This window comes from Macaca nemestrina, chromosome 18 (genome assembly GCF_043159975.1).
Source record: "Macaca nemestrina isolate mMacNem1 chromosome 18, mMacNem.hap1, whole genome shotgun sequence".
NCBI lineage: Eukaryota > Metazoa > Chordata > Mammalia > Primates > Cercopithecidae > Macaca > Macaca nemestrina.
Window position 1 is genome coordinate 86,699,224 of NC_092142.1, and position 27,229 is coordinate 86,726,452.

At 49.7% G+C, this 27,229-nt stretch overlaps 1 protein-coding gene and 1 long non-coding RNA gene across 7 annotated transcripts in view; both read right to left on the minus strand.

Moving 5' to 3' along the window:
* The window catches only part of LOC105488887 (kelch domain containing 4), a 64,012-nt gene extending 59,434 nt beyond the window's left edge, over positions 1-4,578 (minus strand). For 3 of the 6 annotated variants that reach the window (XR_011616677.1, XR_011616679.1, XM_071085073.1), the window contains exons 1-2: positions 4,383-4,574; positions 344-435 (exon numbers count right to left, since the gene is read on the minus strand). Coding sequence is in view for 2 of the 6 variants with exons in the window: in XM_071085073.1 (XP_070941174.1) it covers positions 344-435; positions 4,383-4,481 (191 nt within the window). In the remaining 4 variants the exon portion in view is untranslated. Of the gene's footprint in view, positions 1-343; positions 436-4,382 lie in introns of all 6 variants that reach the window. The other 3 variants (XR_011616678.1, XR_011616681.1, XM_071085074.1) reach the window with 3 other exon arrangements.
* A 7,256-nt stretch (positions 4,579-11,834) lies between these two features.
* LOC139359784 (uncharacterized) overlaps positions 11,835-27,229 on the minus strand; it is a 49,840-nt gene continuing 34,445 nt past the window's right edge. Inside the window, exons 2-3 of the long non-coding RNA XR_011616197.1 lie at positions 18,294-18,422; positions 11,835-12,117 (exon numbers count right to left, since the gene is read on the minus strand). This is a non-coding gene — a long non-coding RNA (uncharacterized lncRNA). The remainder of the gene's footprint in view (positions 12,118-18,293; positions 18,423-27,229) is intronic.

A 27,229-nucleotide genomic window follows, 5' to 3' on the forward strand; every position in this document is an offset into this window, starting at 1 on the left:
GCAGTGGCTCAAGCCTGTAATCCCAGCACTTTGGGAGGCCGAGACAGGCAGATCACAAGGTCAGGAGATCGAGACCATCCTGGCTAACATGGTGAAACCTCGTCTCTACTAAAAAATACAAAAAAAAAAAAAACTAGTCGGGCGAGGTGGCAGGCGCCTGTAGTCCCAGCTACTCGGGAGGCTGAGGCAGGAGAATGGCGTAAACCTGGGAGGCGGAGCTTGCAGTGAGCTGAGATCCGGCCACTGCACTCCAGCCTGGGCGACAGAGTGAGACTCCGTCTCAAAAAAAAAAAAAAAAGAAGAAAAGGAAACATATACAATGCGAAAAATGCTACTTGCTCACCTTGGTGAGGGCGGGGGGCACGGAGTTTCCACAATCTGAGTCCTCTTGGCATCGAGCGTCTGGAAATGGGCTATGAGCGCTTCCAGGTCTTCCTAGGGCAAGCAAGCAGGCACAGATGAGACTTGTTCCTAAGACCCGCCGGGGAGCCACAGCCTGCCCAGCTTTCCCCCAGTCAGTGTGATTCCACTGGGCTCAGTCACGTCTGTGAATTGTAACATACTGTGCCTGCGTCTGAAATGCGGAGTTTGACACATTGACAAGTAACCAGAGCTTGACCTCAAAGGCAGTTTGCTTAAAGGGTAGATGTGTGCACCAAGTACTATCTCACTCCACACCCCTAATGCTCCCCCTGCAAGACCTTCCACTCAGACAAGCCCATCATGACTTCACCAGACACCCTCAGCATCTCAGAGCCCAGGCCCAGGCCGTCGCACCTGCATGCCTTCCTGTCTCCGGAGCAGGGTCTGATACGTTTATCTTGCTCACTTGTTTCCTCCACATCCCTCCACCCCAACAAAATAGTAAAATATGAGCTCCACCAGAGCAAGACGGTGTCTGGTTAAAACACTGCCTGCACAGCAAGGGCTCAGCAAATACCTGCTGCAGTCGATCCGCGTAAGATGGTGTCAATTCTTACTACAATGGAGAGTGACTCGAGGCACTGATGTGCCAGCACAGAGGGCAGCACTGGAACCCAGTGTTCCTGCCTCAGTCCCAGTGCCCATTTCCCAACATTTACGAGACACTCCCATACCACACCCGAGCCTGACACTTCAAGTTCCTTCTAGCCTTCGGTGTCCATCTTGCAGCTACACACACCTGCAGACCATCTTCCCTCCCCCACACCCATCTCTCCAACCTCACCTCCCACCCTGCCTCACTCTCCAAGCTACACCGGCGTCCTCTCCGTTCCTTTAATGAAAACACCGGGTTCCCTCAGCCCGCCATGCCCCACCTCGTGCTTCCTTCAGCCCACCCCTCAGTCTCAGGGTGAACGTCAATCCCTCCCAGAGGCTCTCGCAGCAGGGTACACTGCTCAGTATTCCAAACTATGCAATATTTAGAACACACAAGTTACGGAACTTCACCCAAGACGCTCCAGTGCACCGTTCCCAGGGTAACGCCCGCGTGTACAAACCCACACCCCCCACGAAGTAACCATTACCTGGAACTCGGTGCTTATTAGTCTCAAGCTTTTCTTCACACTTTCATTACACATGTGTATCCCTAAGCAACATATAGTATTGTTTTACAAATTTTTTTTTTTTTTTTTGAGACGAGTCTCGCTCTGCCGCCCAGGCTGGAGTGCAGTGGCGTGATCTCGGCTCACTGCAAGCTCCGCCTCCCGGGTTCCCGCCATTCTCCTGTCTCGGCCTCCCGAGTAGCTGGGACTACAGGCGCCTGCCACCACGCCCAGCTAATTTTTTGTATTTTTTTTTTTTTTTAAGTAGAGACGGGGTTTCACCTTGTTAGCCAGGATGGTCTCAATCTCCTGACCTATGGCGGCCACCTCGGCCCAGCCATAGTATTGTTTTACATTTTTAAATGTCATTAAACAGACTGGGCACAGTGGCTCACGCCTGTAATCCCAGCACTTTGGGAGGCCGAGACAGATGGATTGCTTGAGGTCAGGAGTTCGAGACCAGCCATGACCAACATGGTAAAACCGTCTCCACTAAAAAATACAAAAATTAGCCGGCACCGTGGCGCACACCTGTAGTCCCAAACTACTCGGGAGGCTGAGGCAGGAGAACTGCTTGAGCCCAGGAGGTGGAGGCTGCAGTGAGCTGAGATCACCCCACTGCAACACTCGCTCTGGGTGACAGAGCAAGACTCCATCTCAAAAAAATAAAAACAAAAAATAAAATGTCATTAAATGGTATCATACTGTATATTCTTTCAACTTGTTTTGCTCAACGAGGTTAAACAAACAGTTCAAACCCCAGCATCTATGCGCCAGGAGAGCTCTGCTGCTGCTACTGGAAGGCAGCAGTCTTTAGCCTGGGCTGAACCTCATCATCGTTGGGGGGCTGAAGGAGAGCAAGGTGGCAGGGTCTGGGTGACACCAGTGGCCTAGTCAGCGACAGCCTCTCCACAGTGACAATAAGCTGAACGCTGAAAAGACGAGTCAGGCGGAGTATGGTTGGGGTACAGGTAAGACCACAAACAGAACTTGGCATGTTTGAGACACTAAAATAAAGGCATTGTGGCTGTAGTGAGCCCAGGGAGACAGGTGGAAAGACAGGCAGAGGCCAGCACCAAGTGAAGGTGCGAACCAGGTGACCTGATACATGAGTTCTGTGGGAGCAGAATTCCAAGCTGTCCCCAAGGTCCCCCTTCCCCCAATAATTCCCAGGACTGCAAAATAATAGGATACCACTCTTGTGATTAGGTTGCATTACAGACACAGCTGAATTTAAAGAGATTATCTTCTGTAGGTCTAGTCTAATCAGACGACCAGTTATTTTAAAGGTTTGTTTTGAGGGTTCATTAAGATAACATACAAACCCCAGGACTGATAAAGACTCTCTCTCTTAAGGGAAGCTACTGTTACAATCACCTTAGTATTGGGCACTGGAGGGAGACATGAAGATCAGTAAAAATGACAGGTAACTGGCAGGACATGGTGGCTCACGCTTTGTAATACCAGCAATTTGGGAGGCCAAGGTGGGTGCATCACCTGAAGTCAGGAGTTCGAGACCAGACTGACCAATATGGTGAAACCCGGTTTCTACTAAAAAATACAAAATTAGCCGGTGTGGTGGTGCATGTCTGTAATCCCAGCTACTTGGGAGGCTAAGGCAGGAGAATCGCTTGAACCTGGGAGGCGGAGGCTGCAGTGAGCCAAGATCGCGCCACAGCACTCCAGCCTGGGCAACAAGATGAAACTCCTTCTCAAAAAAAAAAAAAAAAAGCAGAAAGCAGATAACAGCTGGTTACTGAGTGCTTACTTTCCGCCAAGCACCATTCTGAAGATGCCACACAGATGAACTGACTTCCTGTGCCACAACCCTGGCCAGCAGGCCATGCTACTGCAGTCCAGCCTGGGCGATAGAGCAAGACTCCGTCAAAAAAAAAAAAAAAAAAAAAAAAGTCAGAGCCTAAGAGGAGTGTGAGGGGAAAAGTCCAACTCCATTATTTAAGAGATGAGGACATGGAGAGATCAATGACTCAGGAACAAAAGGGACAAAGGAATGTGGTCAAGAGCTCCTGATTCAGGACATCTGGTCACACTCCAGTTCCATATCACTTCATGGTTCACCTGTTGGTCTGACTTCCTGTCAAATGGGAATATCAGTGCTAGGGAATTGACCTGGTTGTGAGGATTAAAGCCCAGGGAGCTGTGCCTGGTACACGGCAGGCCATAAAACTGCCCCCGGTTAGCGAACCCAAGAGCAGCAGCCGCAGAACACTCAACCCCAAGTTCAGGACGGATCCTCCTGCAGACCCTGGGCTGAGGACCAGAGGGAAGGAGACAACCGTGATGGCTGCCATCAGCTGCTACGGGATACCCCGTGGCTCCAGGGCCTTCTTCACTTAACCATCTGCTGCTTACTCCTCAGGGCCGCTGTGATGACTATCTGTCCTCTTTAGAAAAACGAGAAGGGTGAGGTTCAGAAAAGTTAAGAGTCTTACTCCCAGGCCACACATCTTGCAGAGGCAGCCCCAGGCTCAACCTCAGGTCGTCCTACGCCAAACCCCTGCCTCTTCTCACCACCCAGCCTACCTTTAGAGGGAGGGAGGAGTGGGAGGAAACGCAGAAAAACGCCCGTGACACCACACGAAGAAAAGCAAGCACGTTAAAGGAGGCAGCTCCGTCGCTCTCCCGGAAGCGGCCAGACACACGTGGAGACTCGGGAGGGGGCGGGCCCCGTCCAGGCTGCCCGGACGCGGCGCCGGGGCAGTTTCTACGGCCTCCAGCTCTCCCGCGGGGCCGGCGCAGCTCCCACGGCGACCCGCAACCCCGGGCGGAGCTGGCAGTCGGACGAGGCTGCACGGCCGCCACGTCGGGCCCCTAGGCCCAGTCTGACTCGCTCACCTCCTCCTTCCGCGAGCGCTTAGACACCTTCTTCTCCATCTTGGCGGCCGTCTTCTCCGCGCCGCGGCCCTTCTTCTCCTTCTTGCCCTTCTTGCCCATCTTGTCGGGTCCCAAGCCGCGATAGGACACCAAGGTACCAAACGGGGCGCGCTCTCCGCCCGAAACCGGGCGCTCGTGGGGCGGAGCTCGACGCACAGAAATGGAGTCACTTCCGGCCTCGAGTTCGAGTCGCTTCCGGTGGGGGTGCGGCTGGGCGCCCTACGGGGTTCAGTCTTGGAGCTCGGTCTTCCGCAGCGGGTTGGCGGGTCTCGAACTCTGCATAAGGCCTCGGAGAAGATGACCCGGCCTGGGCGCAATGGCTGATGCCTGTAACCCTGGCGCTTTGGGAGGCGTTGGCCGGCGGATCGCTTGAGTCCTGGAGTTCGAGTCCAGCCTGGGCAACAAAGCGAGAACCACCCCCCCACCCCCGCCCCGCCCCGCCCCATCTCTACAAAAGAAAAAAAAAACAAACATTAAACGGGCGTAGTGTCTCGCGCCAGTGGTCCTAGCTCTTCGGGAAGCTGAGGCGGGAAGATCGCTTGAGTCAAGGAGTTCCAGGCAGCAATGCGCCACTGCACCCCAGCCTGAGCGACAGAACAAGATCCTGTTTCAAAAAACAGAAAAGATGGCAGCCCCGGCGTGACATACTCGGGCCATGCTCGCCATTCTCACGCCCTGTGCCCCCACCTAGCCTGTCCCCGTGTCCTAGGAGACGTGCCCTCTGAGTTTTATTTTATTTTTATTTTTAGAGACAGGGTCTTGCTCTGTTGCGCAGGCTGGAGTGCAGTAGCGCGATCTTGGCTCACTGCAACCTCCGCGTCCTGAGGAGCTGGGACCACAGGAGCCCACCATGCCCGGCTAATTCGCTCTTTCAGCTTTCCCAGGGTGCACGTGCCCCCTGTGAAGGCACGTTGCTTAGCCCTGTGTAGAACTGCCTAAGTGGGTGACTCTTGAGCTAACCCCATTTTTTCCCCTTGGACAAATCAAATGAGTGCTGTGGCCTCATTTCCTAGAAAAAAAATTAATACAGTTACAACAGTTTGCAGACCCTAAGACAGACAGTTCCGGCTGAGCGCGGTGGCTCATGCCTGTAATCCTAGCACTTTGGGAGGTCGAGGTGAGTGGATGACGAGGTCGAGAGTTCGAGACCAGCCTAGCCAACATGGTGAAACCCCGTCTCTACTAAAAATACAAAAATTAGCCGGGCGTGGTGTTGGGCACCTGTAATCCCAGCTACTTGGGAGGCTGAGGCAGGAGAATCGCTTGAACCCAGGGGGCAGAGGTTGCAGTGAGCTGAGATCAAGCCACTTCACTCCAGCCCGGGCAAAAGAGCGAAATTCCATCTTAAAAAAAAAAGAGGCCGGGCGCGGTGGCTCAAGCCTGTAATCCCAGCACTTTGGGAGGCCGAGACGGGCGGATCACGAGGTCAGGAGATCGAGACCATCCTGGCGAACACGGTGAAACCCCGTCTCTACTAAAGAAATACAAAAAACTAGCCGGGCGAGGTGGCGGGCGCCTGTAGTCCCAGCTACTCCGGAGGCTGAGGCAGGAGAATGGCGTGAACCCGGGAGGCGGAGCTTGCAGTGAGCTGAGATCCGGCCACTGCACTCCAGCCTGGGCTACAGAGCGAGACTCCGTATCAAAAAAAAAATAAAAAAAAAAAAAAATAAAAATAAAAATAAAAATAAAAATAAAAAAAAAAGAAAAAAGACGGCCCCTTCCACCTTCCCATTTAAAATGTGCCAGACACCGTTAGGTGCTAAGGACATGTCCTCAAATATCCTAACATGGAGGACTTTTGTTTCTTCATTGGTAGGCTAGAGCTAATGATAGCACCCTGCAAGGGTACTCAATTTGTGGAGCCTGAGAAATAAAGATGGGTAAGATCCAAATGCCTGCTAGGAAATTGTACTCTAGGATTTCCCTCAAATTATGTAAGAAATGGCAAAATCATCTGCAGAGTATGGAATGTTATGATTTGAAAGAGCAGAGTAAAAATGCTTATCATTCCTTAGAAGATGTCATCTTTGGACTGGTAATCAAGGAATAAGGCAAATTAAGGACAAGGACAAGCCAAAATTTGGCAACGGGAAAGCATAAATCAGGAAATAATCTAGTTTATTACTTTGTGTGTGACTCAACCTTTAATAAATTGTCTTAGGTCGAGGACAGTGGTTCATGCCTGTAATCCCAGCACTTTGGGAGGCCGAAGCGGGCTGATCACGAGGTCAGGAATTCAAGACTAGCCTGACTAATATGGTGAAACACTGTCTCTACTAAAAATACAAAAAAAAAAAAAAAAAAATTAGCCAGGTGTGGTGGCACACACCTGTAGTCTCAGCTATTCAGGAGGCTGAGGCAAAATCACTTGAACCCAGGTGGCAGAAGTTGCAGTGAGCCGAGATCGCGCCACTGCGCTCCAGCCTGGGCGACAGTGCAAAACTTTGTCTCAAAAAAAAAAAAAAAAAGAAGAAGAAGTTAACTCGGCTGGGTGCAGGGGCTCACGCCTGTAATCCCAGCACTTTGGGAGGCCAAGTTAGGCAGATCACAAGGTCAGGAGTTCAAGACCAGCCTGGCCAACATGGTGAAACCCCATCTCTACAAAAATACAAAAAAATTAGCCAGGCGCGGTGGTGTACGCCTCTAATCCCAGCAACTCAGGTGGCTGAGGTAGGAGAATTGCTTGAACCGGGAGGCAGAGGTTGCGGTGAACCGAGATCGTGCCACTGCACTCCAGCCTGGGCAACAAAAGCGAAACTGTCTCAAAAAAAAAAAAAAGAAAGAAGTTACCTTAGATCCAATCAATGACTAGTCACCGAGCAGCCAAGGAGGAATGATTTTCCAACCAACTCCAAGCCTTGTCCATAAACCTAGTTCTTCAAGAAGAAAAATGAAATTAAGGGAAATAATGAGAAGAAAAGATAGAACGGGTTGAAGGCCACCATGGTCTCCAGCACTGCTTGTAGGAAACTCCTGTGTGGTGGTAGAGAAAAAAAAAAAAAGAACCAGTTAGAAGCTGAGCAGAAAGGAGCAGGAGAATTTCACAGAAAGCCGGCCTGGGCATCCAGGCATGATTATCTTCTATGATGAGCTACAAAAGGCTAACTCCTCACTATCGCCCTGGGGAAATAGTTCTGTCCCCTCTAGTGTGCTATGACTTTAAGAACACACCTAATCCTTTAACATTTTTCTAAAAATCCTGGGTAACCCTGAGGCCATGCACTTGAAGCAGAAAGGCCCTTCATTCACAGCTCATCTGTCTGCAGTACATTACAGTGGCACCCACTTCAGGCCGGAGAGAGGCAGAGCGTACGACCTATGGAAGATTTAGGAGGATCTGGTGGACACGGGGTTTAATACTTTTATTATCTGAAAGAAGCTTGAAGCTAAATTAGAAGGCTCTTGGATTACAGGCATCATGGTGATTTACGTGAGATGGAAATTCTCATTACTGAGAAAGACAGCAAATAGAACATCTAAAATGAGATCAGATCCTAAAAACAGTCAAAAGATTAAGTACAGGGCTCTATTTTAGTAAAATTCACATCGTTGAAACTAATGGATTATCTTTAATCTATCCCTAACTCTTAGAGCGTATCTTTTGTGTGATCAGGCGCCCTCTGCTGCCTTCAAGTTGAAGTGCAGAAGAGAAAAAAAATCTGTTAATACTAGACTAAACTTTTGGAAAATATGCTGACTTCTAATTACCCTCACCACAAGTAATCAATGTGATTGGAAGGTTCTGCCAAGCGTGGTATGGATTACGTGGCTCTTTGCACATTTCCCATCAGGAAAGTGGGAATAATGAACGAGTTCACCTACTACACAGGATTCTTCGGAAAATCAAGTGAAACAATAATAAAGTTTAGGAAAGTAAAAAAGCAAAATACAAAGGTTTTTTTTTGTTGTTGTTTTTTGAGACAGAGTCTCACTCTGTCACCCAGGCTAGAGTGCAGTGGCACAATCTCGGCCCACTGCAACCTCCAGCTCCCAAGTTCTTATCTCAGCCTCCCAAGTAGCTGGGATTACAGGCATCTGCCACCACACCCAGCTAATTTTTGTACGTTTCGTAGAGATGGGGTTTCACCATGTTGGTCAAGCTGGTCTCAAACTCCTGACCTCACGTGATCCACCCAACTCGGCATCCCAAAGTGCTGGGATTACAGGCGTGAGCCACCGCGCCCCGGCCGTACTGAATTTTTTCTACTTCTTTGAATCCATTCCAGAGAGAGGAATCATAAGATTTCCAACTGTAATCAGGGATTTATCTACATGTTGCTTATATACAATAAACTGTGTATATTTCAAGTGTGCACAGGTAGCTGGGGTGAGGCAGGTGGGTGCTGAGGAGTCAGAGGGATCTACAGTTGGCCCCTGCCCTCTGAGAAGGGCCACCCACTCAGGTGGGGCCTCAAGGGATGAGGAGAAACGAGGATGGAATTTGTCAGCCTTGAAGTTCAAAAATGGAAACCTGGAAACGTGTGTCCCATCTTCTTCATGAAGATATTCCAATGTCTTTCTTTCTTTTTTTTTTTTTTTTTGAGCTGGAGTCTCGCTCTGTCACCCAGGCTGGGGTGCAGTGGTACGATCTCAGCTCACTGCAACCTCTACCTCCTGGATTCAAGCAATTCTCCTGCCTTACTCTCCCGAGTAGCTAGGATTACAGGTGCCCACCACCATGCGCGGCTATTTTTTTGTATTTTTAGTAGAGACGGGGTTTCACCATGTTGGCCAGGCTCGTCTTGAACTCCTAACCTTGGATGATCCACCCCCCTCAGCCTCCCAAAGTGCTGGGATTACAGGTATGAGCCACCGTGCCCGGCCGATTTTCCAATGTCATAGCATAAAGCAATATGTGATGTTCTTCTAATTAAAACAGTAAATTAAAGTGTTTTAATATGTAATATGTAATAATACTATCAAAGCCAAATAAAAATCTAGAGATGGATCTCTAAACAAAACATCTTGTATGGGAATCATAGAATTACATTTTGAGGCATATCCACAGGCTGGAGTGAACTTCGGTATGTCCAAAGAACAAAGATAAGGTTGGGGGTTTTATTAAAAAGAGAAATGTGGCAGGCGCGGTGGCTCACGCCTGTAATCCCAACACTTTGGGAGGCCAAGGTGGGTGGATCATTTGAGATCAGGAGTTCGAGACCAGCCTGGCCAACATGGTGAAACCCTGTCTCTACTAAAAATACAAAAGTTAGCTGGACGTGGTGACACATGCCTGTAATCCCAGCTACTCAGGAGCCTGAGGCAGGAGTATTGCCTGAACCCAGGAAGCAGAGGTTGCAGTGAGCCAAGATTGTGCCACTGCACTCCAGCCTGGGCAACAGAGTGAGACTCCATCTCAAAAATAAAAAGAGAAATGTGGCTGGGCGTGGTGGCTCACGCATGTAATCCCAGCACTTTGGGAGGCCGAGGCGGGCAGATCACCTGAGGTCAGGAGTTCGAGACCAGCCTGGCCAACATGGCAAAACCCCATCTCTACTAAAAATACAAAAATTAGCTGGGTATGGTGGCCAGGCACCTGTAATCCCAGCTACTAGGGAGGCTGAGGTAGGAGAATCATTTGACCCCAGGAGGTGGAGGTTGCAGTGAGCCAAGATCACGCCACTGCACTCCAGCCTGGGTGACAGAGCGAGTGAGGGTCCATCTCAAATAAATAAATAAATAGAAACTCTTGATTCGTTTGCATTTTTCTAGGGTTTTACAAAATGGAATCCTACAGCCAGGGACAGTGACTCACACCTGTAATCCCAGCAGTTTGGGAGGCCGAGGTGGGTAGATCACGTGAGGTCAGGAGTTAAAGACCAGCCTGGCCAACATGGTGAAAACCCGTCTCTACTAATAAAAAACAAAAATTAGTCAGGCATGGTGGCACATGCCTGTAATGCCAGCTACTTAGGAGGCTGAGGCAGGAGAATTGCTTGAACCCAGGTGGCGGAGGTTGCAGTGAGCCGAGATGGTGGTACTGCACTCTAGCCTGGGTGACAAGGCGAGACTCGGTCTCAAAGAAACCTCCCCAAAACCCACCATTTAAAAATGAAGCAATGCTGCCTTTTAAGGAATGTAGTAGATACAAGTTATTTGGACCATTCCTCTCATTCAAAACAACAAAAAAAATACTGGATAAATGTTGAAATAACATCAGAAAGGCATCCGAAAGCTAATAAGGCATTACCAAGTCAGACCTTAACGGAAAGGAGCAACAAAAACAAGCCATTGGGCTCTGAGACAGCTTTTACTTTCACGCATGAGCCAGTCTTGCCAAACTTAACTTTGGTTTTGACAGCCTCCAAGGGCAAGATAAATGTAATCAAATCCAAGGGTGTCCAAGGTGGGATATAAGAGAGAACTCCCTAGATTAAGTCAAGATTTCAAGAGTTCTGCCCCAAAAGGGTAAGATTGAAGCAGGCATCACCCTACCCCTGCGACCTAAGGAACCACAGAAATCAGCTCAGTGCTGTGGGAGACGATCTCACAGCCTGGCCAATTTGTATATTTTTAGTAAAGATGGGGTTTTGCCATGTTGGCCAGGCTGGTCTTGAACTCCTGACCTCAGGTGACCCACCCGCCTCAGACTCTCAAAAGTGCTGGGATTACAGACATGAGCCACCGCGTCCAGCCCCTGTAAACCTTTTAAGGAATCTTAAAATCTCTAAGGAGGCTGGGTTTCAGACAACCAAAATGACAAGATATCAACAGAAAAACTGCTGGGAGTCTAGCTGGATTTTTTCCCCTTGGACCAATCAAATGAATGCTGTGGCCTCATTTCCTAGGAAAAAAATGCATACTGTTACAAGGGTTTGCAGACCCTAAATAAGACAGCAACCCAAACATGCATTACCAGGTGCCTTGATAAAGTGTGGTACATTCACCCTACTCAGAAGGCACAGGAATGAACTAGTGATTCACACACAGAAACTTCAAGGATGAATCTCAGAGCGAGGCTCAGTGAATGAAGCCAGAGTTCACCATGTTGGCCAGGCTGGTCTCAAATTCCTGACCTCAAGTGATCCCCCGCCTCAGCCTCCCAAAGTACTGGGATTACAGGCATGAACCATCACACCCAGGTAAATGAAGTTTTTTTATCGTTGTTGTTGTTTTGAGATGAAGTCTCACTCTGTCACCAGGATGGAGTACAGTGGCACAATCTTGGCTCACTGCAACCTCCACCTTCCAGGTTCAAGTAATTCTCCTGCCTCAGCCTCCTGAGCAGATGGGACTACAGGCGCCCACCACCATGCCTGGCTATTTTTTTGTATTTTTAGTAAAGACAGCATTTCACCATATTGGCCAGGCTGGTCTTGAACTCCTGGCCTCAAGTGATCTGCCCACCTTGGCCTCCCAAAGTGCTGGGATTACAGGCGTAAATGATGTTTTTTAGTGTGTAATTAAAATATACTCATTTTCAAAATTTGGAAAATGCAGATGAGTATAATGAAGGAAATCTCACGGTCACTTATAGCCTTCTCAGCTGCATGCCAGCACTCTCATGTAGACTTCTCAGCTGCACACCAACACTCTCGGCACTTGGGGTGTGTTTCCTGCTGACGTATCTTGAGCAAAGGTCCGTGCTATGGTGTCACTAATCTTAGAGTCGCGCACAGGGCCTCCTTCCTTCTTGCTGTATCCCTAGCTTCTTTATCACTGATCTCAGAAGGAGCACATGAAGATTCAGGACACTCTGTAAGATACCAGATACAAAGATAGGGAAGAAGAAACTACTAAAACCTACAAAATAGCACAGAAAATGGAACAGAAGATAGCAGCTATGCTGGAAATGCTAATTGCAAACTAGAAAACAGCTTTATTTATTTATTTATTTATTTAGAGACGGAGTCTCACACTGTCACCCAGGCTGTGCATTGGCGCAATCTCGGCTCACTGCAACCTCTGTCTCCCGGGTTCACGCGATTCTCCTGCCTCAGCCTCCTGAGTAGCTCGGATTACAGGCACACACCACCATACTCGGCTAATTTTTTATATATTTTTGTAGAGACGGGGTTTCACTATGTTGGCCAGAGTGGTCTTGAACTCCTGACCTCGTAATCCACCCACTTTGGCCTCCCAAAGTGCTGGGATTACAGGCATAAACCACCTTGCCCGGTTAGAAACAGTTTTTTTTTTTTTTTTTTTTTTTTTTTGAGACAGAGTCTCCCTGTCTTCCAGGCTGGAGTGCAGTTGCACCATCTCGGCTCACTGCAAGCTCCGCCTCCCGGGTTCACACCATTCTCCTGCCTCAGCCTCCCGAGTAGCTGGGATTACAGGTGCACACTACCACACTCAGCTAATCTTTTGTATTTTTTTGTAGAGACAGGGTTTCACTATATTCGCCAGACTGGGCTCGAACTCCTGACCTTTCAGTCTACCCACCTCAGCCTCCCAAAGTGCTGGGAATACAGGCATGAGCCACCTCACCCGGCTAGAAACAAATTTTTTTTTTTTTTTTTTTTTTTGAGACAGAGTCTCGCTCTGTCGCCCAGGCTGGAGTGCAGTGGCACAATCTTGGCTCACTGCAAGCTCTGCCTCCTGGGTTCATGCCATTCTCCTGTCTCAGCCTCCCGAGTAGCTGGGACTACAGGCACCCATCACCTCTCCCAGCTAATTTTTTGTATTTTTAGTAGAGACAGGGTTTCACTGTGTTAGCCAGGATGGTTTCAATCTCCTGACCTCATGATCCGCCCACCTTAGCCTCCCAAAGTGCTGGGATTACAAGCATGAGCCATCACACCTGGCTAGAAACAGCTTTTGTCATATCAACAACAGTGAGCCAAGGATTGGCTCTGAGGAAGCCGTGGACCTTGTGTGCTCCCTATGTGAGACTGCAGGTTCATGTCTGTCCCCCGGTGCGTGTGTTCCCTAACCCAACCCAGACATAGCCAAAGCCTCACTTTCCTGCATGCAGTAATCAGAGATGCCAGAGCAGAGAAAATATAGCAATCAAAGCAGGCAAACTTGCTAAATATGTTTTTGAAAGAGTAAAACTCCTTGACCAGGCCGAGCGCTGTGGCTCATGCCTGTAATCCCAGTACTTTGGGAGGCCAAGGCGGGTGGATCACAAGGTCAGGAGTTCAAGACCAGCCTGGCCAACATGGTGAAACCCCATCTTTACTAAAAATACAAAAAAAAAAAAATTAGCTGGGTGTGGTGGTGGGCACCTATAATCCCAGCTACTCGGGAGGCTGAGGCAGAGAATTGCTTGAACCTGAGAGGCGGAGCTTGCAGTGAGTCGAGATGGTGCCACTCCACTCCAGCCTAGGTAACAGAGCAAGACTCTGTCTCGAAAAAAAAAAAAAACTCCTTGACCAAATACTTCAAGACACTGATGATTCTCAAAGTAAGTAGATTTTTTAAGTCCTATAATGTTAATGTTTTGAGCATCTGGCTTCTTAACCCAGGAACGAGCTGTTTTCCAGCCTGATAATCCCATAGTCAACAATGTATGCTTAGGGTTCATAGTGGTAGCCCCTGAAATTCTGGCTGCCTGGCCGTGGAAACAGTTTGCACTGAAACCCCCTAATTCTAAAAAAGAAGAGCTTCTCTTTCTCATTGTTCCTACGTAGACTCTCATCATGAACCATCTGGAGAAGGCCAGATGTTTACATTTCACGGAAATGTGGTCCTGAAACCTTCATTCTGAGTGCAGAGCTAACCACATCCTCCTATTCTTGGCATCACTAGTGAATGATGTATTACTACAGAGCAGGTGAAACAGAGCAGAGACGTCCACGCTAGAACCTGAGGGTTGCTCTGTTGTAAGAAGCATGCCCAGGCTTAGACTAGGACTCTCTGCTGGGGAATTGGTTCACTGCTGTCCAGTATTTCAAAGACATACCAGAAATAACATTCTTATTATCCGAGTTCCAAGTAAGTCAGGATGTTCCTACTAACAGCACTTCCTTTTCTGGTAGTGAGAATACTCTCGAAGGCCGGGTGCGGTGGTTCATGCCCTGTAATCCCAGCACTTTGGGAGGCCGAGGCGGGTGGATCATGAGGTCAGAAGTTCAAGACCAGCCTGGCCAAGATGGTGAAACCCCATCTCTACTAAAAATACAAAAAATTAGCCGGGTGTGGTGGCAGGCGCCTGTAATCCCAGCTACTCGGGAGGCTGAGGCAGGAGAACCCGCTGGAACTCAGAGGGCGGAAGTTGCAGTGAGCCGAGATCGCACCACTGCACTCCAGCCTGGGCGACAGAGTGAGACTCTGTCTCAAAAAAAAAAAAAAAAAAAAAAAAGAATACTCTTGAAACTTAGCGCATTGTGATAATTCATGTGCCATGGCTCTCTTCCAGGGGATTTTAATCTCCCTCTGGCCTTGTCTTATTCACTTTATGTCCCAGGACAAAAATGTTGGACTGTTTGTTAGATGTTAATAAATGATTGATAAACAGTGAATGAAGGCTGGGCACAGTAGCTCACACCTGTAATCCCAACATTTTGGGAAGCCGAGGCAGGCGGATCACCTGAGGTCAGGAGTTCAAATCCAGCCTGGACAACATGGCGAAACACCATCTCTACTAAAAAATACTAAAAATTAGGCCATGCACTGTGGCTCGCGCCTGTAATCCTAGCACTTTAGGAGGCCAAGGTGGGCGGATTGCCTGAGGTCAGGAGTTTGAGACCAGCCTGGGCAACACAGTGAAACCCCGTCTCTACTAAAATACAAAAAATTAGCCAGGCATGGCAGCATGTGCCTGTAATCCCAGCTACTCAGGAGGCTGAGACAGGAGAATCACTTGAACCCAGAAGGCAGAGGTTGCAGTGAGCCAAGATAGCCTGGGCAACAAGAGTGAGACTCCGCTTGCAAAAAGAAAAAAAGCCGGTCATGGTGGTGGGCAAATCCCAGCTACTCAGGAGGCTGAGAGCTGAGACAGGAGAATCGCTCGAACCCGAGAGGCGGAGATTGCAGTGAGCTGAGATCACACCACTGTGTCACACGCGTCCGTCCGAAGAGACCACCAAACAGGCTTTGTGTGAGCAACAGGGCTGGGGTGCAGGCGGGCTGAGTCCGAAAAAGGAGTCAGCAAAGGGTGGTGAATTATCATTAGTTCTTATAGGTTTGGGATAGGCATACAAAGTACATTCTCAAGGGCAGGGAGAATATTACAAAGTACCTTCTTAAGGGCAGAAGGAGAATATTACAAAGTACCTTCTTAAGGGCGGGGGCGGGTTGGGGGGGAATATTACAGAGTACCTTCTTAAGGGGGGGAGAATATTACAAAGTACCTCCTGGGGGGGGATATTACAAAGTACCTTCTCAAGGGTGGGGAGAATATTACAAAGTACCTTCTTAAGGAGGGGGGAGAATATTACAAAGTACATTCTCAAGGGTGGGGAGAATATTACAAAGTGCCTTCTTAAGGGTGGGAGGAGAATATTACAAAGCACCTTCTTAGGGGCGGGGGCGGGGTGGGGGGGAATATTACAGAGTACCTTCTTAAGAGGGGGAGAATATTACAAAGTACCTTCTCAAGGGTGGGGAGAATATTACAAAATACCTTCTTAAGGTGGGGGGAGAATATTACAAAGTACCTTCTTAAGGTGGGGGGAGAATATCACAAAATACATTCTCAAGGGTGGGGAGAATATTACAAAGTACCTTCTTAACGGCGGGGAGAGAATATATCGTATCAGTTAGGGCGGGGCAGGAACAAATCACCATGGTGGAATGTCATTAGTCAAGGCTATTTTCACTTTTGTGGATCTTCAGTTGCTTCAGGCCATCTGGATGTATATGTGCAGGTCACCGGGGATATGATGGCTTAGCTTGGGCTCAGAGGCCTGACACACTGCACTGCAGCCTGGGCAACAAGAGCGAGACTCCGCTTCCAAAAAAAAAAAAAGAAAATAGCCAGGCATGGTGGTAGGTGCAATCCCAGCTACTCAGGAGGTTGAGACAGGAGAATCACTTGAACCCAGGAGACGGACGTTGCAGTGAGCCGAGATCGCACCACTGCACTCCAGCCTGGGGAACAAGAGTGAGACTCCCCTTCAAAAAAAAAAAAAAAAAATTAGCCAGGCATGGTGGTGGGTGCAATCCCAGCTACTCAAGAGGCTGAGACAGGAGAATTGCTTGAACTCAGGAGGCAGAGGTTGCAGTGAGCCAAGATCAGGGCACTGCACTCAAACCTGGGCAACAGAGTGAGACTCTGTCTCAAAAAAAAAAAAAAAAGTCAATGAATAATGGCCCCAATGGCTTATAACGGGGTGCAGGGAACATTTACCCAGCATAGTCAGAGCAGGGGAATGTTTTAGTTGGACGTGGACTGCATAGGGCTCAATAGTCTCACTGCAAATCTGTAACTCTGACCTTTAACATCCCCATTAAAGAATTTGCTGTCAGAGCCAATCACAATGGCTCACACCTATAATCTCAGCACTTTGGGAGGCCAAGGTGGGTGGATCACCAGAGGTCAGGAGTTCAAGATTAGCCTGGTCAATATGGTGAAACCCCGTCTCTACTAAAAATACAAAAATTAACTGGGCGTGGTGGCAGGCACCTGTAATCCCAGCTACTTGGGAGGTTGAGGCAGGATAATCGCTTAAACCCGGGAGACGGAGGTTGCAGTGAGCCAAGATCACACCATTGCACTCTGGCCTGGGCCGCAAGAGTGAAACCCTGTCTCAGAAAAAAAAAAAAAAAAAGAATTTGTTGTTGGCTCTCACTCTGATTCATATCTCATTTGCCTATGTTTCTTTCTTTTTCTTTTTTGCTGTAGCCTGGGGCGGAGCAGAGGGGACTGGAAACATGGTCAACACTGAAAGTAAAAACACAAACTTGGTTTTTCCAGGGCGTTGGTGGAAACTGACCCAAGGCAAAAGCAAGGCGCAGGTGGAATTACTGAGAGGTTGTAGAGGCCTCCTGCTCCCCTCTCTGCTGCCAGACGCTCTGTGTGGGGCGCCCCAAAACGTGCCTGGCACCCCAGTCCCTCACATGTTCCCTGGATACAGGGAAATTGTCTGTTGTTGTTGTTTGTTTTTTGTTTTTGTTTTTGTTTTTTTTAGACAGAGTCTTGCTCTGTTGCCCAGGCTGGAGTGCAGTGGCATGACCTTGGCTCACTGAAAGCTCCACCTCCCAAGTTCACACCATTTGCCTGCTCAGCCTCCTGAGTAGCTGGGACTACAGGTGCCCCCCACCATGCCCGGCTAATTTTTTTCTATTTTTTAATAGAGACGGCGTTTCACCGTGTTAGCCAGAATGGTCTCGATCTCCTGACCTCGTGATCTGCCGATACGGGGAAATTGTTGACTAACGACTTTATAAGTCATGGACATTTTTGGCTGGGCACGGTGGCTCAAGCCTGTAATCCCAGCACTTTGGGAGGCTGAGGCAGGCGGATCACGAGGTCAGGAGATCAAGACCATCCTGTCTAACATTGTGAAACCCCGTCTCTACCCCAAAATACAAAAAAATTAGCAGTGTGTGGTGGCGGGCACCTGTAGTCCCAGCTACTTGGGAGGCTGAGGCAAGAGAATGGCGTGAACCCAGGAGGCAGAGCTTGCAGTGAGTTGAGATCGCGCCACTGCACTCCAGCCTGGGTGACAGAGCAAGACTCTGTCTCAAAAAAAAAAAAAAAAAAAAAAGTAATGAACCTTTCTCTGCAACATGTGCTATCAGGGATATGTAAACTCTAGCAGCCATGAGAAGCCATTGGACACGTCTCACTGTGGCCAAAATCCAGAGCACAGACAGCGCCACACGCCGGCCAGGAGGCGGAGCATCTTTTCATGTAAGTCATGATTTATCCAAAAACAGAACACCTCCGTGATGCCAGTGCTGTGCAGAGGCTGGGATACAGCGGGTGGGTGCCTAGAAGCCAACTCCCACCTTCCAGAAAGTAGGGTTAGGGGATGTACTCACCCAGACACCGACGTGAACCTGCAGCCTCCCATAGGGAGCACGGGTCCCAGTTGCCTTAGAGTCTGATCACGGATGCTGTTGCCAAGGCGACGTGAGGGTGGCCCTGGCTCCTGGATCTTCCTGGTGGCTCTGGAGGACCATGACCAAGATGCGGATATTTCAGGCCAGGACAGCAGCCGGCAGGCAGGGGGCGACAAGCACACTGCACATGAACAGTTGGCTCTGCCCAGGTACACACGGCGTTTCCCCATTAACATTCATTTAATGATAATAAAAGAATAAGCAACGAGAGAGAAAGCCAGAGTTCTACATGACTAGACTTGCTGCATTTCTAAATTACCAGGTACAACGTGATCCAAGCATCCGCCCCTTTGCCCTGACCAGGTCCCTATTTCTGACCCTCCGCTCCCAGCCCTGGGCAGGAGGAGTTAAGGGTCAGAAACGATCCGGGTCTGCCAATACATTCCTTGGTAATAGTATCTTTTTTTTTTTTTTTTTTAATTTATTATTATTTTTTTTTTGAGACGGAGTCTCGCTCTGTCGCCCAGGCTGGAGTGCAGTGGCCGGATCTCAGCTCACTGCAAGCTCCGCCTCCCGGGTTTACGCCATTCTCCTGCCTCAGCCTCCCGAGTAGCTGGGACTACAGGCGCCCGCCACCTCGCCCGGCTAGTTTTTTTGTATTTTTAGTAGAGACGGGGTTTCACCATGTTAGCCAGGATGGTCTCGATCTCCTGACCTTGTGATCTGCCCGTCTCGGCCTCCCAAAGTGCTGGGATTACAGGCTTGAGCCACCGCGCCCGGCCTGGTAATAGTATCTTTAAAGTAGCGAGAGGCTATCTGTTTTCTTTCTTTCTTTTCTCTCTTTCTTTCTTTCTTTGTTTTCCCACCTTCCTTCCTCCCTCCCTCCCTCCCTCCCTTCCTTCCTTCCTTCCTCTTGCTCTTTCTTCTTTCTTTCTTTTCTTTCTTTCTTTCTTTCTTTCTTTCTTTCTTTCTTTCTTTCTTTCTTTCTTTCTTTCTTTCTTTCTTTCTTTCTCTTTCCTTCCTTCCTTCCTTCCTTCCTTCCTTCCTTCCTTCCTTCCTTCCTTCCTTCCTTCCTTCCTTTCTTTCTTTCTTTCTTTCTTTCTTTCTTTCTTTCTTTTTCTTTTCTTTTCTTTTCTTTTCTTTCTCTCTCTTTCTGTCTCTCTGTGTCTTTCAAAACAGGGTCTCGCTTTGTCTCCCAGGCTGGAGTGTGGCAGTGCGATCTCGGCTCACTGCAGCCTCTGTCTCCTGGGCTTAAGTAATCCTTCTGCCTCAGCATCCCGAGTAGCTGGGACCACAGGTGTGTACCACTACACCTGACTAATTTTTAAATATTTTGTACAGAGATCGGGTCTCATTATGTTGCCCAGGCTGGTGTCCAACTCCTGGGCTCCAGCGACCCGCCCGCCTCGGCCTCCCACAGTGCTGGGATCACAGGCGTGAGCCACCGCGCCCGGTCAACTTTCGTTTCCTCTTAACATCATGTCACTTGGGTCTGTGGTCCAGGTGTGCCAGGGCAGCGCAGGCCGGGCCCTTTCGCCCACTGCAAGGAGACGGCCTGAGCTGTCCCTAACGGGTTCCCGAGGGCTGGGCTCAGCAGCAGCTGTTGGAGCTTTCGTGGGGGTTCCCACCTGGCCGCCAGCTCCAGGAGCCAAGCCAGGGGCTCTTCCAGACATGGTCCCACCAGAGGAGAGACTGAGCCTCGGAGAAATGAACGTCCTAGACTGTGGGACTCGGACCCCTCACCCCACCGGCCACACCTCCCAACTCCCGGGCTGCGGGGTGGCAGGAAGCCTGCGTTATTCAGCTTCCTTAGGCTGCGTTGGCTGATGCATCACCGCTCAGAAAAGTCCAAGCCCCAAGCCCGCCACGTCTGCCTCGGTCACCAGGGGTCAGTCCTCCCGCGCAGAAGGCGGCCTCGGCAGCCTCGCAACGGGGTTAAGAGGAAGGATGGGGACCAGCCCGCGCCTGAGCCTCCTGGCAAAGCCCTTTGTCAACGTCAACAGAAGCATCTGGCGTGCTTTCCGGTCGCGGACGTCAGAGCTGGCTGCTGTGGCACTCAGCCAGGGGTTGGTCCCTGGGCAGCCGCTGGGGCCCTGCCACCGCAGCTCACTTGGCCCAGAGGGAGTCAGGATGCCCTCTGAAGCAATGTCCTGAAATCCCGAATTCAGTCCTACCCCCGGTCAATAATGTGCAAGAAGCTACATTCCTTTTTTTTTTTTTTTTTTGAGAGGGAGTCTCACTCTTGTTGCCCAGGCTGGAATGCAGTGATGCAACCTCGGCTCAATGCAACCTCTGCTTCCCGAGTTCAAGCAATTCTCCTGCCTCAGCCTCCCAAGTAGCTGGGATTACAGGCATGCGCCACCACACCTGGCTAATTTTGTATTTTTAGCGGAGACAGGGTTTCTCCTTTTTGGCCAGTCTGGTCTTAAACTCCAGATCTCAGGTGATCCACCTGTCTCGACCTCCCAAGGCATTGGGATTACAGGTGTGAGCCACCAGGCCTGGCCATTGAAGCAACATTCTTGTTCCAAAGTTTTAAGCAGGGGCTTTGGTGCAGACATAGCAATCCTTTGCAAGGATTAATGGAGGGAAGAAATAGTCGCTGATATTCCCACTGCTCTCACCCACAGCCCTGGGATCCACCTCCTCTTTACCGCCCGGGCCACAGAGAGCACACGTGGGCTCCTTTCCATTTGCTAGTCCAACCCAGCAGTGGTCACCGCTGGAGCCCTGAGACCCCACCAAGGTGTTCTGCCCAGCTCTCCTCATCCACAGAGGTCAGAGGGGGTCAGGGAAAAGAATATGAATCTGAGCCAGGCGCAGTGGCTCACACTCGTAATCCCAGCACTTTAGGAGGCTGAGATGGGCGGATCATGAGGTTAGGAGATCGAGACCATCCTGGCCAACATGGTGAAACCTCATCTCTACTAAAAATACAAAAATTAGCCGGGCGTGGTGTCGCGTACCTATAGTCCCCGCTGCTCGGGAGGCTGAGGCAGGAGAATCGCTTGAACCTGGGAGGAGGAGGTTGCAGTGAGCCGAGATCAAGCCACTACACTCCGGCCTGGTGACAGAGCGATACTTCGCCTCAAAAAAAAAAAAAAAAAAAAAAAAAAAAAAAAAAAACTGAATCTGACGCTGGGGACATTTGCAACCCGTGGAGTCACCAGCACCTGGTATCTCTTCAGTGTTTGTGGAGACCAGTAAATGACTGTTTGCTCAACTGTTCTGAGAACAAATGAGTGCAGAAACAATCTTCTTTTGCTCCCTGCCTGGTGAGAGAAATGATTGCCAAGAGCTCAGCCCAGGAGCTGAGGGTTTGCTTCTCATCCTAATCTTCAAGGTGGTCATCTTCAAAGGATGTGAGAGGGCAAGAGCCGAGCTCTGCTTCCTGCAAAGGGAATCACACGTGCCCCTCAGTGGAGCTCCCAGTCCAGCTTTCCTGTGCCTGCCTTCCTCCCTCCACCCACAGGTCCTTCACCCTCTCCCCACAGGCTCAGCATTCAGGAGCTATTGTCTGTGGCTCTTTATTCATTTCCCTTTTTTTTTTTTTTTTGAGATGGAGTCTCAGTCTGTTGCCCAGGCTGGAGTGCAGTGGCACGATCTTGGCTCACTGCAACCTCTATCTCCCAGGTTCAAGCGATTCTCCTGCCTCATCCTCCTGAGTAGCTGGGATTACAGGTGGGAGTCACCATGCCCAGCTAATTTTTATATTTTCAGTAGAGACGGGGCCAGGCTGGTCTTGAATTCCTGACCTCAAGTGATCCACCTGCCTCAGCCTCCCAAATTGTTGGGATTACAGGTGTGAGCCACCGCACCCGGCCTCATTTACTTGTTTTGATAATTTTTTTCTTTTGGAATAATCGTAGGTTTGCAGGACAGCTAAGATAGTTTCTGGAGTTCTCTGGTGATCATCTTCCATAAAATGGTACATTGGTCAAAACTAAGCAACCAACACTTGTATATTGCCTTCAACTAAACCCCAGACTTGGTTTGGATTTCACTGGGTCTTTTCCCATTTACATCCTTTTCCTGTTCCCATCCAGGATCCTGCGCAGGAGACAACGTTGCGCTTAGATGTGGTTCACTTTTCAGTACAGAGATTTTAGACCCTAACCCATCTCACTCCGTGTGGCTCCAGGTGTGTGGCCTCCTTCTGCTGCTGGGAGGAAACGCACCCAGTCATGGTGCTTAGTGCACCCTAAATGCCCTGGCAGCCTGTGAACCCCGAAAATCTGAGACAGGTCTCAATCAATTAAGAAAGCTGGCCGGGCGCAGTGGCTCACACCTGTAATCCCAGCACTTTGGGAGGCCGAGAAGGGTGGATCACGAGGTCAGGAGATCGAGACCATCCTGGCTAACACAGTGAAACCCTGTCTCTACTAAAAATACAAAAAATTAGCCAGGCGTGGTGGCAGGCGCCTGTAGTCCCAGCTACTCGGGAGGCTGAGGCAGGAGAATGGTGTGAACCTGGGAGGCGGAGCTTGCAGTGAGCCGAGATCGCACCAGTGCACTCCAGCCTGGGGCAGCAGAGCGAGACTCCGTCTTAAAAAAAAAAAAAAAAAGAAAGCTTATTTTGCCAGGTCAAGGACAGGCGCTGTGACATAGCTGAGGCAGGAGAATAGAGCCTGGAGGAAGGGAACCAAGTGACTACCTAGAACTAAATCAAATGTAAGGGCTGGGCACAGTGGCTTACACCTGTAATCACAGAACTTTGGGAGGTCAGGTGGGCAGATCACCTGAGGTCAGGAGTTGAAGACCAGCCTGGATAACATGGTGAAATGCTGTCTCTACTGAAAATACAAAAATTAGCTGGGTGTGGTGGTGGGTGCCTGTAATGCCAGCAACGCAGGAGGCTGAGGCAGGAGAATCACTTGAACCTGGGACGCGGAGGTTGCAGTGAGCTGAGAACGTGCCACTGCACTCCAGACTGGATGACAGGGTGAGACTCCATCTCATAAATAAATAAATAAATAAATAAATAAAATAGAAACACTTCAGCTATGACAGGAAATATCCTCTTTACTTACATGGGGCATCTAGGTAAATGAAGCGTAAATGATTTCATTGACAAATGAGTGACATTGTAACTTTACTTCATCCTCTTCATTTACACAAGGCATACACCCAGTAAATGACTTTGTAACTTCACTTTAGCCTCTTCATTTACAAAGGGCAAACACCAAGCAACCAATGGAAACCTGTAGAGGGTATTTAAATCCCAGAAAATTCTGTAACCAGGTTCTTGAGCCCCTATGCTGGAGCCCACTCCTACCCTGTGGAATGTACTTTTGTTTTCAATAATCTCTGCTTTTGGTGCTTCATTCTTTTCTTGCTTTGTGCATTTTGTCCAATTATTTGTTCAAGGCACCAAGTACTTGGACACCCTCCACAGCTTCAGGAGGTTCTGAGAACATGTACCCAAGGTGGTTGGGGCACGGTTTGGTTTTACACCTTTTAGGGAGACACTGAGACATCAATCAATATATGTAAGATGTACATTGGTTCCGTCCAAAAAGGCAGGACAACTCGAGCAGGGAGGAGGCTCCCAGGTGACAGGTCGGTGAGAGACAAACCAGTTGCATTCTTTTGAGTTTCTGATTAGCCTTTCCAAAGGATGCAATCAGATAGTATTTATTTCAGAGAGCAGAGGTGTGACTGAAGAGAATGGGAGGCTATTTTGCCCTAAGCAGCTCCAGATTGACTTTTCCCTTTAGCTTAGAGATTTGGGGGCCACAAGATTTCCAAGATTTATTTTCCTTTCACAAGCTGAAGAAGCGGTGGGAGCTGCCTTTGGCGCTCTCCCCAGGGACCTGACTCTGGCCTTCCCCTCCCTTTACCCCCACGGGTCCTTTGTCTCTACAGTTGCCTTGCTCACAAGATTCTAAATATCAGCCGTTCACTGCTTAGGAAAAACCGCAGGTCTTGCTGCAGCATCGCCCATTGCTGAGATGCACAGATGCCAAGTTCTCTGGATGGGAACTATCTAGAATCTTAGTAGTCACAGGCCGGGCGCAGTGGCTCACGCCTGTAATCCCAGCACTTTGGGAGGTCAAGGCAGGCAGATCATTTGAGGTCAGGAGTTTGAGACCAGCCTGGGCAACATGGTGAAACCCTGTCTCTCCTAGAAATACAAAAATTTGCTGGGCATGGGGCTGCGCGCCTGTAATCCCAGCTACTTGGGAGGCTGAGGCAGGAGAATGGCTGGAACCCGGGAAGGGAGGTTGTAATGAGCCAAGATTACGCTACTGCACTCCAGCCTAGGCAACAGAGCGAGACTCCGTCTCAAGAAAAAAAAAGAATCTTGGTAGTCATGGGGATTGAAGCCTCTTTGGGAGTCCCACCCCTTCACTCCTTCTGTGCCTTTTAGCCCCTCACTGTGAAGGGCACACTCCCAGAGTGCCCAGGCCAGGCTGGTTCAGTGCCACCCACCCTCCAGCCTCTCCCAACCCCCCACAGCCAAAGCACCGGCGCGGAGATCACAGGAGACTCAGGCCACGCGCATCCAGATGCCGACAAAGTGAGTTCTTTACCCAGAAAATGAAAGGGAGACCTTCCCGAGGCGCTTGCCCATCCAACTGCGTGAGGATCACAGGGTTCCACGCTAGCCAACCGAAAACATCCGCAGATAAGAATACACAAAGTAAAGCCAACCCACAACAAACCCACAGGACTCAGAATCCAACACGCCTCCCCTCGTTGTGTTGTGACCAAGAGAGTCAGAAAGAAACACCACAGTTTGAGACAAATTAAAGAATTAAAGAGTCCTTTATTAGCCAGCGACCGAGAGGTAGCTAACGCTCAAAATTATCTCGGCCCCAAGGAAGGGGCTAGTTTTGTTTTTTGTTTTTTTTTTTTTTTTTTTTGAGACGGAGTCTCGCTGTGTCGCCCAGGCTGGAGTGCAGTGGCCGGATCTCAGCTCACTGCAAGCTCCGCCTCCCGGGTTTACGCCATTCTCCTGCCTCAGCCTCCCGAGTAGCTGGGACTACAGGCGCTGCCACCACGCCCGGCTAGATTTTTGTATTTTTTAGTAGAGACGGGGTTTCACCAGGTTAGCCAGGATGGTCTCGATCTCCTGACCTTGTGATCCGCCCGTCTCGGCCTCCCAAAGTGCTGGGATTACAGGCTTGAGCCACTGCGCCCGGCCGCTACTTTTGTTTTTACACTGAGCGCATTCCCAGGAGCTGCTGGTGCAGCTTGCCTCAATATCTTATTAGTACGTGCATTCCTGGATGTGCTTTCAGTCAGTTTACACTAGTTATAGGGAGGGAGGTAAAAGGGGCTGCAAGTGAAGAAACTAAAATGGAGTCTGTCCGGCTCTCCCTCTGCTAGGAGAGAGTCACTCAGGTTAAAACAAGGTAGGGTATCTCAGTTGAGCCACAGGGAACGTCAAGTTGTCAGTTTTTCCTGCTCAGGGGCCACTGGCCACACAGTAGCCGGAATGTGGGTGGTGGCATTCATAGGGCAATCCGTATTTCACAGTGATTAGAAAATGAGACCAACACGGCTCAGGCTCTGAGCATTGCTTCTCTGCCTTGGTGACTGCAAGAATATCCCTCATGCCTTTGAAGGGCCATGGAGAAGATGGCATAGCTCTCCTGGAGTTCCCAAATCTCTCGCCCAAAGTAACTTGGCCCTTCAAGGCAGAATTGGAGAAACAGAACATCCTCACACCCAAGTCCCATTTTCTTTTTTTTTTTTTTTTTTGAGATGGAGTCTTGCTGTGTCCCCCTGGCTGGAGTGCAGTGGCACTATCTCGGCTCACTGCAAGCTCCGCCTCCCGGGTTCATGCCATTCTCCTGCCTCAGCCTCCCGAGTAGCTGGGACTACAGGCGCCCGCCACCACGCCCGGCTAATTTTTTTGTATTTTTAGTAGAGACGGGGTTTCACCGTGTTAGCCAGGATGGTCTCGATCTCCTGACCTTGTGATCTGCCCGCCTCGGCCTCCCAAGGTGCTGGGATTACAGGCATGAGCCACCGCGCCCGGCCCCCAAGTCCCATTTTCTCTGTGGTGACCTGCAAAACACAGCACACCTTCTGGCTGGGACACCCTCAGATTTCAGGCCAGAACCTTGGAAGAGGTAGGGCCACTCCCTGGCTTCTGATGGGGCCAGAGTGCTGGGTTGGGGATGTTGCCTCCAGAGCTGTTTCAGGGGGCCCGATGCTGCCGTGTGCTGGGAGTGAAGGAGCTCCTACCTCAAGGGCCAAACCCACTCCCGCTCTCCCCCAGGCTCCGGGGATAAAACTCTAGACTGCTATGTCTTGCTTCCTGGGTTCTTTCTACCTGCCATGCCTGGGTGCAGAATACTGAAACCGCCTTTGCAAAATTATGACTGAAACAGTGAAAGAGATCTAATGTAACCGACATCATCTTGCTTCTTTTTGGTGGCGGAGGGGGGATGGAGTTTCACTCTTGTTTTCCAGGCAGGAGTGCAATGGCGTGATCTCGGCTCACTACAATCTCCACCTCCCAAATTCAAGCCGTTCTCCTGCCTCAGCCTCCCTAGTAGCTGGGATTACAGGCACCTGCCACCATGCCCAGCTAATTTTTGTATTTTTAATAGAGATGGGGTTTTGCCATATTGTCCAGGCTGGTCTCGAACTCCTGACCTCGTGATCCACCCACCTGGGCCTCTCAAAGTGCTGGGACTACAGGTGTGAGTCACTACACCCAGCCTTCATCTTGCTTCTAACCTCCAAGCTGTCCTTGTTCATTCTGGGGTGTAGGCTGAACTAACTTTGGGAGAAACTTAGTTTATAGTTTAAAACAAAGACGAGAATAGCCTTTCCCAAAGCAGATCTCCTTCTTGCCTGGGGACTAGATTGCCTTTGTAGGACAAACATTTGCCACAGATTAGAAGTTATGGTTTAGGAGTCATGAAGCTGGAGGCTACAAGATCCTGACCCTCCCTAAA